The sequence below is a fragment of the Pseudoliparis swirei genome, chromosome 17 (genome assembly GCF_029220125.1).
Source record: "Pseudoliparis swirei isolate HS2019 ecotype Mariana Trench chromosome 17, NWPU_hadal_v1, whole genome shotgun sequence".
NCBI classification, from domain to species: domain Eukaryota; kingdom Metazoa; phylum Chordata; class Actinopteri; order Perciformes; family Liparidae; genus Pseudoliparis; species Pseudoliparis swirei.
Window position 1 is genome coordinate 13,606,091 of NC_079404.1, and position 15,922 is coordinate 13,622,012.

The 15,922-nt window shown below is 38.1% G+C and overlaps 1 protein-coding gene and 1 long non-coding RNA gene across 3 annotated transcripts; one reads left to right on the top strand and one right to left on the bottom strand.

Annotated features, from left to right (window-relative positions):
• Positions 1-23: 23 nt before the first annotated feature.
• Positions 24-8,384, bottom strand: slc25a16 (solute carrier family 25 member 16). Its single transcript, XM_056435209.1, has 10 exons — positions 8,129-8,384; positions 7,767-7,895; positions 6,788-6,880; positions 6,560-6,693; positions 6,346-6,409; positions 5,003-5,124; positions 4,797-4,863; positions 4,508-4,670; positions 4,322-4,390; positions 24-3,131 (listed from the first exon to the last, which is right to left on the bottom strand). Exons 2-10 carry the CDS (start codon positions 7,861-7,863, stop codon positions 2,975-2,977), a joined length of 966 nt encoding a protein of 321 aa, XP_056291184.1. The 5' UTR covers positions 7,864-7,895; positions 8,129-8,384; the 3' UTR covers positions 24-2,974.
• A 4,356-nt stretch (positions 8,385-12,740) lies between these two features.
• LOC130207181 (uncharacterized) lies at positions 12,741-14,919 on the top strand. 2 transcript variants are annotated; one of them, XR_008834245.1, is made up of 5 exons: positions 12,741-12,757; positions 13,000-13,162; positions 13,291-13,379; positions 13,963-14,041; positions 14,360-14,919. It is a non-coding gene; the product is annotated as an uncharacterized LOC130207181 (long non-coding RNA). The 2 variants fall into 2 exon arrangements; XR_008834244.1 differs by lacking the exon at positions 12,741-12,757 and having other exon boundaries at positions 12,803-13,162.
• The last annotated feature ends 1,003 nt before the right edge of the window (positions 14,920-15,922 follow it).

Sequence of the window (15,922 nt, forward strand, 5' to 3'; positions counted from 1 at the left end):
TTAAAAAACACAATAGAAGGAAAGATTATTCCACGGTTTTTACTCTGTTAAACTGGAGATGTGAAAATAAGAGCAACATGTGAATGTACACATCTTTTACACTTCACATTTACCAGTCAAATTGTGACATGACACAGGACAACAACAGGTAGTGTTTTCCAGCTTCAGTGATGCAAATGCATCTGTGGTCCGGCTGAAACTGTAACTGGAAAAAGAACAGGGGTCTGTGTGTGTGCAACCCAAAGTGGGAGATGGAATTAACTTCAAGTTTGATGACAAAAACTCTTTAAAAGGATTCAAACACATCCGAGTCAGCTACTGCTCATCGAAAAAAGGTCCGACAGTATTGGACAAGATCCTTTAACCCTTGTGTTGCCTTAGGGTCATTTTGACCCCATTCAATGTTTAATGTCGGTGTTCTTTCGGTAGTCAACAAACAAACATAAAGTGCCTCACACTTAAACTTGGAAAACAATATTAATTCTAATAATTTTCTGGAGGTTTTAATTGCTGGCGTCAAATTGAACCCAAAGGGTAAAATATGTTAGTAAATATAAAGGTAACAGGAGGGTGAAACATTGAATCGGGTCAAAATGACCCAAAGGCGGGGGGAGGGTGTAATATTGATTCGGGTCAAAATGACCCTAAGGCAACACAAGGGTTAAATGTTCACACTCAGAGACAAAATAAAGACAGAAGCATTGGAACAAATGTAAACAGATAAACACAAAACAGACCAACAAAATAAAAACATTATCATTGTTATATCATTTCTCAAAAGTATATATTTCTTTGTCACATCAAACATAGCATGTTAAGTAGTACCTGCATTTACATATACAAATATATTCCTATTACGTAATCATCTGGTAGTGTGAGCAGCAGGGACAGAGCTGCTCTTTGTGGACGTGACAAAACCCGAGCATTAACTGTCAAAGATCAAATATTTTAATCCAAAGAGCAGTGGAGGAAAGCACAGCCGTGCTGTGGATGATTGAGTGGATGGTAAAATGCAGAAAGGTTGCTGAATACTATATCATTTCCCCAAATGGTAGCTGCCACTTAACACCGGTGAGAGTTGTGATAGTGTTGGACACTGTGGCTCATTTCTTGTTCCTGATACTTGGAAATCAAGACTTACATCGAGGAGTCTCATTTACTGGCACTTTCCAAGGTGATTTGGGAGAATTATATGCTGCTTTAACTGCACCTTCACGCAAACACAAGGCGTCAAGCCGTTTGGAACGGCCGGGCAATTTCCAACAAGAAACATTTTGGTTTCTCCGTGAACTATTTGGTAAGTAATCTAAATCGCGGCAGCTGTTTAAAAAAAATGTAATAATGAATGTGAAGTCACCTCGTAATGCTAAATAATAAAGTGTTTTGTTCAGATTGGTTTTTTTTTTAGAAGGGACAATTAGTGGATTGTTTCCTTTAGCATTTGGACTTTCCTATACATGTTTCTTTTCTTTTAATATTGGGTAAATTAACCTCTTTGGGCCTCCAGCAATTATTCAAATATAACAAACAGAGAAACAAAAATACTTTACGATAAGAAAACTGTGATCGTCCAAAGAAGTGCTTCATTTGACACAAATAAAAAAAGGTTCTCCCCCGTTCATATACAGCAATCTAAAAGGAAAGGCATCCACTGAAACCCTGAGAAGAAACTCCAATAAAACACATGAATCACTCATTCAGTAATTAGCGTGGAGCATTTGTGGGACAATAACTCCAAAATGCCACCCAGAAGCTCTCATGAGGAGTTTCAGCTGAACTGGTTTAACATCACTGCAGATATTATCCTCACTATGTGGTGACTTGCTTTGTAGATAAATGTATAAGAAGTGTATATGAATATGTTGTCCAGCTCTGATGGTAAATAATGCAATGCATATGCAATGCTGCCACCCAGTGGCAACAGGCCATTACATTCATTAATAAATGAAGAAGTTACATTGATGAAGTGCAAATCTCTCATGAGTCCCTTCATGCCCTTTCAGATGTCATATCATGATAAAATACTAACAACGTACACTCCAAATATCTTTCTGATCACAGCTGAGAAACAGTGTATCTAAATCAATCGACATGCAACAATAGTCTTACAAATTAACAAAAACAATTGAAAATACGGACAAAAACTGCTCCAGATCTAAACTGATCTAAAATGTGAAATTGAAATCATGTGCCACATCAGCCACTGCATATTTAACACAAACTGCAGGTTAATTATATTAATTTTAGATTTGTGTAGAGGACGATAGGTAAGACGCTCAAACAAACTTCTTCTAAAGAGATGACACCCAAAACCTACACCATAAATATTAAGACACGCTACCTCTGAGGAAACTAAATATGATTAATCATCAGATTTAAAACTCCAGCCACATTCCATCAGTAGCCGAGCATCATTATGGTGGTGCATTTCAGACTTCCTTTCTTTGTAAAGAAACGGATTAAAAAGACACTGCAAATGTGATCATTTTAAGTTGGAGTCCATCTTAAAACCACTAAGAGTATGAGGACACACATGTGCATGAGGGGGTTTCTACACAATCAGTAAGTTGTCGTTAATGACCACATCTAAAAACATCTAACCAACCGAGCAGCTGACCTTCTGGATTCACACACACGGATGAGGGAGTTGCACAAATTCAGGCCACATGTTGTGTGTTTGGTTAAATCTTCTCTTTAAAAAGGTGGCATACACACAAAAAGAGGAAGTAAGATGTAATGAAATAGGACAGACAACGAGTCCGCGACTGCCTGATATCCACTTTGCTTTTCCAGAGTGAATTGACCTCCCTGGTGCCTTCATTGAACTCAAGGAAAAGGCTATCCCCACATCAAAGACTTTAAGACATCGGGAGTGAGCCTCCGATCACTCTGCGATGGAAGCATTAAGGTTGATCTGCATAATGACTCGGAGCGGACGGGCCCAGGTGCAACTCGGAAGGTTTAATAACAGAGACTAGTTTAGATGGAGGGTCTGCTTCATGAACTCATAGGTGGTGAAGGCGACCGCTTGGGAGGGGATACAGCGGATGAAGTTGAGAGAAAGGCCTCGGTACAATCCCTTCTTGATCCCGTACGTGTTATACACGTACGCCAGGGTCTTGCTCAATGATCTGTTGAGTGCAAGACAAGAAACCAAACACTCTTTAGAATGACAGAAGACCAACAGAGAAGTCTACCGTTTATAGTTGTTTTGTCGTGTGTGTGGTCATTTTATGTCTTGAGTTTTTTTCTTTTTTCTTTCTTTTTCTTCTCACCAAAGCAAATTCCTTTCGTTGAGCTGACAATTAAGTATTACATCTTGCATTGCAAATTTGTTTTAATTATTTACTTTATTAATGCTTATTATGACAGGCATGATAAGTCAATGTGTTTGTTGTTTAGGTTTGCCTGTGCTCTGGTGACCTGTCAATGAAGAGCAGCCATGTTAACAAACAAACTAGGAGCCAAATGACCTTCTAGGCAACAGGTGTGTTGACTGAACCTTGTGAATGTGCACTTCTTAAGTATCAAGGAAAAGCACATCATACAAGCCCAATGAGCAGTGTTTGGACTGGCATTGTGTGAACTTGAACAGGTGTGAATGGTATGTTGCTGAAGCTTTACAGCACGCTTGCTATTGTGCTCATTAAAGTTTGGGGCTTTTATCTCATGTAAACCGACCACCGACCAACTGGAATTCTCTCTCACGCTGCAAGCACGCACTTCATCATCAAGGTCGGATAATTAAACCAAACGTGGAATCTACTGTTTTAAGGGAACGCCTCAATTAATGTCCAAAACACTTGATATCAAACAGTGATTTTAAGGAATAAAGACAGGGACCACACATTGTGTATTAAGGAGCCCATATGACAGAGAGTGCAGGACAAGAAGCCTGAGGAGACTCCACCGATTAGACACTCTGGAGCGACTTCTTCAGTTTAAATGAATCCTCTCGTCAGAGGAGCCCTTAACCCAATACTTATGGAAGGTTCATCAGCACTGTGTTGCATGAGCAGCTTTCATCTCTATCTTACCACTGAGTATCACATGTATCTTTTAAAGAGTTGCACATAAGATTAAAGCTTTACTGCAAAACTCCCAAATCAAATCAGACCACATGAGAACACAATACTCAAGCAACCATGTGTTTCTTTGTTGTAGTTTTTTTTCCATTACAATATTCTTCAGTGATACCAAGATATTTAACTACAAAGGATTTGTCTCACGTATATTTTATGAAGTGCACTGACGGTACAATGTGCGCCAGCACATCACAGTAGAACAGATTATGGAGTGTGGGAACATTGGAGATACTTACACACATTTCTCAGAGTCAGGAAGTATGGATCCTAACTGCATTCTTCTCCTAGCCACATCCAAGGGGTACCTAGTGAGAAAAGGCACAACGTGACACATCAAACATCAACTAATCAGTGTGGTCAACAGCAGACTCGAGACTCTCCGTCAGCCTGAAGCTTGTTGACGGCCGGCTGACAACACTTACGATATTGCCTGAGCGATGGCACCGGCAATCCCTCCGCAGAGCAGGTTAACGTGTGTTTTCAGAACGCAGACATCGGGGTTGTCTGAGGACGGTCGTCCCAGCATCTCCGGGAAATGTTTCAAGCCCAGGCTCTTCAGGGTGCCGAAGGTGAAGAATGAGAAACCTGGGGGATAAAAGCGGACGGTAGATAAAGAGTCAAGCTAATGGAGGACATCTAACGTCCTCTGCTCAACGATGTTGGATCACAACCAAAAGCTGGTATCAATCTTTCCAAAATCCCAATAATCACCTGCATAAGGGGCCATCCCAATAAGAGTTGGAATAAGTCCCCTATAGAAGCCCGAGACGCCCCCCTCCTTGACAAAAAAACACACAAAAACAAGATAAATGATATATATCAACAAGAAAACTTAGATTTTAAAAAAATAATTAAAAGGCTATAATATTTGTGAAGACTGCGTTGCTTGATTGGAAGCTTGAACCCAAGGACACTACCTTAAGGTAGATGGTGTGGAAGGCATTGGCGATTCCAGTGTAGCGATGCTCTCCTGTCACCTGGAAGGCCAGTCTAGCTCGGATCACATCCAGAGGGTAGGTGAATATCACCGCAGTCATCCCTGAAAACACATTTCTTTTTACTATGATTATGGTTATGCTCCAACATGATTTACTGAGATTAAGCACTCACACATTGTAGCTGTATTTAATTTCATGCGAATGACTTTCCACTTTCACTTTTTTTAACATTTTTTATTACATTGTTTTATATATATATATTGTCATGATGTATATTCTATTACATTGTTTTATATATATATATTGTTAATACTTTCTTCTTTTTTTTTGTGGATATTGTATAGTTTATTCTCATTCTTATTCTTTTTTTTAGTCTGCTACTGCTGTCGGGTGTTTTGCACATAAGAATTTCACAAACCGATTATACTTGTATAAAAGGGGATGTGACAATAAAAAACTTGAAACTTGAAACTTGAAAACGTTGCTTGATGACACCTCAAAGCTTTTATAACTACAGTCTTTTGATTGTTCTGACTGCAAATCTAAATAATAATAACGAACATTTTAAGAACAAAAGTCCTCTGAATAATTCAGTGATCGGGCCCTAATAATAGTAATAACAACTTTACATTCTCATTATATATAATATGGTTAAAGCCATTCATGAACCAACTTCCTTTTTTTTTTACTCTGCTGAGCTTTGATTCTGTTCCATGAGTCTGTTCCATGATTCTGTTCCATGATTCTGTTCCATGATTGTGTTCCATGAGTCTGTTCCATGATTCTGTTCCATGATTCTGTTCCATGAGTCTGTTCCATGTCACAATCCTAAATGTATAACTTCATACGATATACCATAAATATGACACTGGTATATTTATCTACAGTAGTAATAAAAGAAAAGAAAAAAATTTAAAGCTGAAGACGGTCTCAAAAGCTCCGCAACTTAACGCCACTCGCTGTGCAGCGCAATGCGTGCAGACAGCATTTAACGGAGCGGAGCAGTGCGTGCGCTCTGATCGAATAACAAGGCGCGAAGCTCACTTGCATTGTGGTGATGCAGTTCTTGTACCATTTTAAGAAAGTTTGCACTGAGGTGACAAATGTAACCAGTCTTTGATTCAAGAGGAGAAAAATAATGTCAATACTCAATAATAATAACAATAACTATTATTATTATTGTTGTTGTTATTATAATGATGATAATAATAATAACAATAATAATAGGAACAAAACGTGTAAGGCACAATCTCAATGTACAGTGCATGATGTACAACTGGCACGGACCAAAAGGGCATTTCTTCTTGACAAAGGTAAATTACCTGCCATAGATCCGGCCAAGAGGCGGTGGATGTGTCCAGAGATCCCAATCTGTTTTCTTAGAAGCTGTAAAGAAAGGAAATAAAAGTCAACAGTTTCACCACTTGAAACAAAGCACTTCACATTTCTCTGGAAAACTTTTGCCATCGGTTTTACTGTCAACCAGTATTTATAACATTGCCATTTGAAAGTGTTATTATTAATAGCGCACTGCACCTTTTTATATTTGTCAAAGGCCATGAACTGGATGGCTCCATATGGAAATATTCTGACCATCATTGCCCCATTACCCTTGTACAAGCCAAGGAAGCCTTCTTTCTGTGGCACAGCTTTGAGAGTGGCAAACACTCCTGCAAAGAAAGACCAGAAGTGTCACTCACGTGGCACAGATGTACAATAACAAACACTTATCGGCTTTCCATGTTAGGCTGCTGATGTTTCTACCTAGATGTTTGTAATGAGGGTTCTGGGCTTGAAGAAGAATCTTGATTCTGTCCAGAGGAGCAATGGTAGACTTGGCACAGCATCCTGCAACACCTAATTAATAACAGAGAAACATTTGTTATTAAGTTAATTTGTTAAATACATTTGTTGTTATCAAATTTGTATTGATTTTCAAGATATACATAACAAAATTATAATAGTAATAACAATTTGTAGTATTATTATAAGTAGATATAATATTATATAATAGTATTATATACTAATATTATATCTAATACATAATAATGTTATATCTACCACACACACAATTGTCGACACTCACATATAATACATTCATTTATCAAATTCATTCAATATTAGTTGAAACTTTTAATGTTACAACAGCAGAATTTTTTAAGTCAGATAAAAAGACAGCAAGTGTGAGTCAACACCTCAGATGTTCAAGTGCAACATGTGTTTCAACATAAAAGATGAAGAAACACAAACAACGACAGAGAAACTCACTTAACTGCGTTTTGCATGAATCTTACAGATTACTACATTTGTTTCAGTACTCAATCAATTAGATGTTTCTTAGATGTTTATTGCACATGTGTTGTTGCTGTTGCTGCTATGTTTACAAGGATGTTAATTATGTGAAGTCATGATGAAGTGTTTTCTTCTTCTTCTTCTGTCAGGTGTCTCTCTTGCTCTTTGAATGGAAATTCTAATCTGTGTCTGCCACGTTTCACAGGGAGATCAGAGGTCAGTGTCAGTAGAGGAAAGGTATCACTAGGGCAGCTATGGAGGGTTTAATGAAGCAACCCTAATGAAGTACATACAGTACAAACAATATCAGTGGGGAGGCTGTGTCAATGTATGGGTCACAAAGCAGGAGAAAGCAAAGCAAAGCAGACCCACAGAGGCTTGAAGCGGTGTCCTCCTGTTTGTCCGACCTCGTGTAAATCATCGAAGACCTTAAACTGATGTCAGCTCTTACCTCCGGCTACAAAGGAGCGAAGGAAGTAGTAGTCACTCTTTGCAGGTTTGCTGCTGCTTATGGCAGGAGATGTGGAGACCACAGCCTCCGACGTCATCCTTCCTGCTCAGCAATCCGCCACATCCATGGCTGTGTGGGAAATTTGACGAAAAATACTGTAAATGCACATGTGACTCGTGAATGAGTGGCATGGTAAAATGCAGAAATGTTGCTGAATACATACATACATATAGCATCATCATCGTCATCAAGACACATTTATTGATGGCCCAACCAGACTGTCGTGCTATGCAATGGGTCAGGGTTAGTAGCCAGCCACAACGAGCAGGTAGATTTAGAGACAAGAGTCCACTGATACTCACAAGATAAAAACAGAGGCACACAGGTGGAAAGTGTGTCCAATGCAATCACGTCCGCTGCGTCTCCAGCTTCTCTCGTGTCCCTGACTCTAACGTTACTTCCTCAGTATACTCCCGGTTGTTCAAATGTAACGTTCCCATGGACTCCGGGCTCCTCGCTGTTTTCCGTTCAAACCCCGAATAAAAGAGGGATTGAAGCCCCTGAAGCGGAGGCACTTCGAGTATTCACGTAATGCGCTCGTGCCCTTTGCAAGTGACGACTGACTACGTCTGACCTGAAACAGTCGCACGATGATGACGCAGGCTGAAGGCGATAGGCGGGTGCGAGGGAGGCTTTAACGGCGGATTGTATTTCCGTATTTGGTTTAAGATACCACAATATCGACACGTGTATGACACCGTGCGTCTCTGATGAGACGTTGGCAAATAAAAACGTAGAAAGTCGCTCTGCGTGTTCTGTTCAACCCTCTGTGGCATCGTGTTGCCCTTAGGCTACAAACTACTGTGTTGTACCTCACGTCACCCTTGTAATGTGTTTCAACTGGAAACCAGTGTAAACTATCACTAGACACATCTTAGTCCAATGAAATGAACTGCGGTCAACTCAGCCGACACTCGGATCTCCGTGGTCAACTCAGCCGACACTTACATTTCTCTGCACCTATAGACTGATGTTGACGGTAAACGCCGCATTCGATCAGGCGCGAGGGCGTTTTGATAAAGTGGTTAAGAGAAGGGACACAACAACATCCGGTTCGGTTTTGTTAAGGAAAGAGAAGAAACAACACATCCGTTTTTCAAAAAGAGATGTCGACAATACACACACATATATATACAAACAAACAACTGACTTCAAATCTTTATTTATCGTTTCTTTATTTTTTAATTTATATTAAATTCACATTAAATTTTTTCTCACTGTACTAAGGGAAGAGTTGGGAGAAGAGATTTAAAAGTAAATAAATGTTTAAAGAAATCGGTCATTACTTTACGTTGAAGTTGAAGTTATATGTTTTTTTTTTAAGTGCCCCAGCATTGACTGATGCAGCTGTGTTCAGGACAATCTTGACTTCATTATCTGGGAATCAGAATCCATCTAGGGTCAAAAAAAAAGATATTCAGTAAAAAGTCCTAAATGTTTAAAATCAAAATTTCTTTAATTTTGTTGTTTTTTTTTATATATGTTTTTCCTCATAAGCCCCCCAGATGACTAGCATTGTGTGAGTGAATCAGACTGACCATATCAATCTTGTCATCCACAAATCAAACAAATTCCAGAAGTTTAAAAAAATTAAAAAGTTTTAAAGAAAATTTAAATTTCTTTAATTTTCATGTTTTTTGTTCATTTTTGATATGTTTTATATGTTTTTCCCGGCACCCGGCATTGCAGTAGTGTTGTGACAAACAAGACTTCAGACTCCTGGGAATCTTTCAAATTAAATGGTCCAAATTGGGAGATAATTTAAAAAATTAAAATGTTTGAATGTTTAAATATATGTTTTTCCATAAGCCATGTTCATTATGATATTATTTTTAAGCTAAGACAATCCAGACTCCATTCTGTGCAATCCAACAATCCAGACTTCTTATATCCAGACAATCACAATCTAAATCTAAATGTTTAAAGATATTTCAAAGTAAAAGTCCTAAATATTTAAAAATTATAAATTTTTCTCTGTTTATATGTTTTTTTCCTATTTAGCTTTATTCATAAGCTATTGACTCTTTTCATACACAGGACAAATCATTGGTCCATTGGAAAATGTTATCCATTATCAGACAAATCCAAAAAATCTCGAGATTTTTCAAATTAATCCTAAATTTAATTATTTCAAATGTTTAAAGAATAATTGCATTGAGAAGTTCAATATTTTTTTTTTTCTTAAGCCCCAGCACATATCCCCTCAGCAAGGAACCCAGGGATCTTGATTAAAATCTTGAAATCTGAATTAATCTCATATAAATTATTAAGTCCAAATTGTAATTATATATAATGTTTTGTAAATAAATCTGAATTTAAAATCTGTTGGGGTGTTTTATATATGTTTACCCGTTAAAAAATGAATGATATGCATGCAAAATTATAAACATGATTTACCACACACACACACACACACACACACACAAGAAACACACACACATCACACACACACACACACACACAACACACACACAACAGCTGAACATATAGACACTCACTGTTGTTTGATGCAGACGTGTTTTTCTTACAGTTCCCTTCACTGCAGACAGCAGTTGCTTCCATTCGATTTTCCTGACAATTTTCAAAAATATTTCTTTTTTTTATTTTAAATTTTAAAAAACTCAAACATGAAATCAAAATAATAAGCAAACAAAAAATACTACGCTCACGCGTTTACGCAAAAACACTATCTACTCAACACTACCTGGCTCTAAATATACTAAAAACACACTTGTGCTCTTACACACACATACACACACACACACACAGAGACACACACACACATCACACACACACACACACACACACTCTCACACACACACACTCACACACACACACACACACACACACAGTTTCACAAGAGAGAATTGTCACCGTTAAAATAACCCTTGATCATTGTGTGTGTGTGTGTGTGGTGTGTGTGTGTGTTTATGTTAACTGACGACGAGCGGGCATTATTTATGAATGACGTCATGCAGGCAGTGTAACAGAGCCGCATTAGACATGAGAGATATAGTAATCTTTAGGGATTAAGAAAAACAACAACGACGGCGCGCACAGTGAGTGTATGTCTTTGTCAGGTGTGAAACAATGTATTAGTTTGCATGCATATCAGATGCTGGGGCTTAGGAGGAAAAATATATATAAATCTTCTTCATTAAAGAAATGATCTTTAAACAGACTTTTACTTGAAAATATCCCAATTTGGACCCCGTATTTTTGTCTGATTCAGGATAATGTGCTGGGGCTTATGAGGAAAACATATATAAAGCACTCAAAACATTAAAAAAAATCCGATTTTTTTAAACATTTTTTACTTTTGATAGATTTGTCTGATTCCATATATAATGAAAATTGCTGGGGCTTATGAGAAAAACATATATAAACTTCAAAAAACATTAAAATTACCGACTTTCTTTTAAACATTTAGACTTTTTTGAAAAAAATCATTTGTGAAATGTGGGGCTCAAGTCTGTGATCTTTTGTTTGGAAGCGAAGCAATATTTCCAGGAAGTAAAGCTGCACAGGACACAGTGCCAGATATTGGGTTGAATTCACTATGGCTTATTATTATTAAAATTATATTAAATGCATGCGTGTACATTAGTATGTACATCCATATTTTTAATTGTCTAAATACTTATTTTGTTTTTATTTACATACTACAACTATGTTTTTGTGTCTCTTGCCTCAGCTCAACATTGGGCATTATGACATTATGACTTAAGGGAGGTGATCAAGAGAGTGGGGAGAACAACCCACAATGCTTACCCAGAGTTAAGGCAATATCCTGCACTGTAAAATGTAATAGTAAAGTTTAGTTAAAACAATTAGTGAGCTTTACTCATTTCTGCTTACTTTGTTGACCTTACTTTAAGAAACTTAGTAAAGAACACTTTTTGGTGAGTAAAGTTATTAAACTTATTATCTCAAGTAAGCTTTACTTTAAAAAAATGAGTGAGGCGGACTCGGAAGAAACTCGGGTGCACTCGGCTCGAATACGCATGCGCAGTCGACCACTGAAGACGTTCTTTGGCGGAGACGGATTGGCGGCAGCGAGAAGGCAGTGCAGGTGTGCGAGTTACTTTCAGGTAAGTTTCAGCGTCTCAATAACGTTTTGCCGTTCATGTCCTGAGTAAACATCGTCGTATCTTCGCCATATTGTTCATATGTATATTCGTAGTTGAATGTTAACTTTACGAAGCGTTTAATGTAAGCTAGCTAGACCGTCAAAACAAACGAGTCACAATGTTAATGGCGGACATCGTCGTGGCTGTCTCACTCGTGTGCATTAACGCAGCACTACGGGAGTCACACAACGCTACTGTCACTGAGTTAAGAGTGAATGCAATGTCAGGTTGAATGTAACTGTAATGGTACTACTTTATAGACATGCGGAGTGATACGAAGGCATGTGTGATCAGAGGGGGGGCGTGTACAGTCGTCAGTCCGCTCTTGGAGTTACCCGAATCCAGTCAGTCACGGTGTTATGTATGGTTAAGCTAATAAAGATACTTGGAGATACAACGGGCTCAAAACCCTCTTATTCCATAACACTACAGTAACGAGGAATAATTCAACCACAACCGTATGATGGAGAACTTCTCGGCCACAGCGAATGTGGTACAACGTTTTTTTATTTTTTACTTGAACATCATTTCTTATTTTGTGATATTTAATGGAAATGACATCCATGATAACCAATAGCAAGTTTGAAACTAAGCTCCCTGCCAACCTCCCTACAGACTATTTATGACTTCAATCTATCTATCTATCTATATCTAGGATAAGCATTTGTAATCATATTTGTCTGTGAAATCTTCCATTAAACTGATGGCTATTTAGCCGTAAAAATACATCTTGACGAGGAGTTATTTGCAGTTTGAATAATTGCTTTTGTTGTTTCTTTTGCAGAAACCTGGCAATGAATTGTAAGTATTGCTCTTTTTCTTCTACACACTACTGCATAACACATGGAAGCGTTGCCAGATTGAGTCCATGTCTTCACACAGAGTGTCTCCTGTGACGACCATGAAGGGCCGATGAGGGGAGCTGATGAAATCTGTTCAATCTAGAAGCCACTAGTTTTCTGCCCAGTGTGATGTAGTATGTTGTAATGTGTTTACTGTAGGTCTAATATGACTAAATATTAATTTATTTCTCTTTCCGTTAGATTCTGGCTGAGTTCTGTCGCTTATCAAGCAAAAATCTGAGTTGCAATCAGAGTTCTTCAAAGATCTCGACAAATACACTCCTCGCTTCCTGGAGAAGTTCAAAACCCAGAGGGGGAAAGTGTCGGACAGAAACTTGAATATCTGCAACAAGTCACACCTGGGGTAAGTTTCTCAAACAGTCATTTTTCTTTATGTGGTTAATAAAGTAGTGTCACAGCATTGCATGCAGAGCTGTCAAATGATTGTCCTTTAACACTTGTGAATTCTGTGTGTTTAAAATGTTTTTTTAGAGTACAGATGTGACTGGGAGGTGAACAGCAGTCCTCCGTGGCTCTCCCGTCATCCTTGGAGATGACAACGCAGACTTCTTCAAGAATTTGTAAGTAGACTTTAGTCAAAATTATTTAATTCCACACCACAGGATGCCCATCTCTCTCATGTGTTCTGCCTGTTAATCTTTTGGTATTGGCTACTTCTCTTCCAATCAGTGCTTCTACTTTTTGATTTACTTATCCCTGATTGGGGCCCTTTTAGTGGGATCTCCCGTCTTTCCAGTCAGGTCCAGTTGCAGCTCTCTAGTCGCACCATTCAAAACCCAAAGGCCTTCAAAATAAAAAATTACAAATCATATCACACCTAAATGGGTATCTGTACACCTTCACATGTCTGCATGATGGTAGAGGGGTTCTACTAATATCTCCTGTTACCAAAAAAGGGTTTTCACTTGTAACATTATCGCTATTTCTTTGTTGCTTTTGGGCAATATGCTCGCTCTCCTGCCACAGGAGGTTCAGGAGCAGCCAATATGATGCAGGTGTGACGGCTGACGATGGTAGGTACCTGTTCAGCCTCCTGTGGTAGGAGCACATTTCCCAGAAGCAGCAGTGACAAAGAAATGTGGATGTTTACCACGAATATGGTTGGTTGCCCACGTATTAAACTTTGGTCTTTCTTTATTGAAGGTGTGAGTTTAGGATGGCGTGAAGCTTCGACTTGACCCCATGGAAACACAGCAGATGCCACCAAAGGGTCCTGATCGGGGTGTGTTGTGATGCAACTGCATCAACCTGTTCTCAGGCCCTTCTACATTCTGTTGTTTACATTTGCTCTATTATTGTTGTTCCATTCAAATATCATCCCCATTTGTAAATATGATAATTCATATTCTTTATTATTAGCTTTTGCAATCATTCAGTGAATCACATGATCAATGAATTTATCATCGCACTCACTCCTGAGCATCTTTCACTTGATTATCTAATAATATCAGAATCCAAGTAACCATTGTGTGTTCTACCATAGAAATGCAATGTGAAATTTGACATGTAATTGTGTTTTTTATGCTGCTCTTGTTATTAGGACTCTGATGACCTTCTGGACGTGTCCCACACCTCCATTGGGACCCTGACGGTGCTGAAGACATCGTGGCCTCCTCACTCGCTGCACCTGGAGTCTACAGCTACTGCCATCGTTTTGGGAGGAACAGTCGTGATGGGTGACCGTGATAATCTTCCCCGTGCCCTGTGGCTACTCTTCGGACTTATTTCCCCCTGAATTTGGAGTATCCTCAACGAGTGAGGAACACCTTCTGAATTTATTCATAGAGTGCTTCTCACTTGGACCAAAAACCCTGACATACAATCACTCAAAAAATCTACTGATGCCGTAAGGGACTGTGTTCATGATGTGCAGTCAGGCCCGAGAACTTCACCCTTCTATCTCCAATAGAACTCTTTTATAGAAAATGTCTGTTTTTGTTGTTTTTCTGTAGTGAAATTTAGCAAATGCCGAAAACGCTGTGTTCATCATATTTCTGCGTTACAAAACCTAATCTGGCAACATGTTCAGCGTTTTAAGCACGTTGTTTGAGTTTTAAAACATGTGTTTTTCTTCTAAATAAACGTTGTCTTCCATTGTAACTTCTCCTTCTTTTGTTTCAACAACTTACAGTTTTTAGTTCAGCTTACTTGATCATTTTAAGGCAATCGGTTTCCTCACTATTTCTAAGTAATGGGATCTCATTGACTAGTAAAGTTAACTAGTTATTATTAGTACTGTTTACTTAATATAACTTGGATCTTTTAAGTTGTCTTTTTTAAGTTAACCTAATGAATAATTGTTAAGTTAACTATACTAATGTTTACTGCAATTACATGAGTTGCCTAAACTTAGTTTCTTTTAGCTTTAAGAACTTAAAATCATTGAGCTACTTTACTTAGAAATGTTGAGGCAATCGGTTTCCTCACCTTTTTCAAGTAAAGACAACTTATTACATACTTAAAGATTTTTAAGTTACCTTCACTCGTATAATTTAGTTGTCTGAACAGACATATTATGAGTTGACTTAACTTCCATTTACTCTAATTACATCAGTTGCCGAAACTCATTCATTTTTAGTTTTAAGAACTTAAAATTATTGAGCTATACTTAGAAATTTTGAGGCAATCGGTTTCCTCACCTTTTTCAAGTAAAGTCAACTTATTACATGATTAAAGATTGTAAGTTACCTTCACTCGTATCTTTTAAGTTGTCTGAACTGACATATCATGAGTTGACTTAACTTATGTTTACTCCAATTACATCAGTTGCCGAAATTCATTTATTTTTAGTTTTAAGAACTTAAAATTATTGAGCTACTTTACTGAGAAAATTTGAGGCAATCGGTTTCCTCACCTTTTTCAAGTAAAGTTAACTTATTACATTTTACAGTGTGCTACAGCGTGGAGATGATCATTAAAAGGTATTGTTTTAGTGTCCTATTTACTGATCATTGCAGAGATGCTTCATAACATAATATGAAATCAAAGAACAGGATCAGGCACTTAGGTCATGGGTCAGTCAGCAGAGTAACTTGTGTGCGCATGTGTGCGTGTTTGTGTGTTTACGCGCGTCAGTGGACGAAGAAGAGTACCCTAAGAAGCG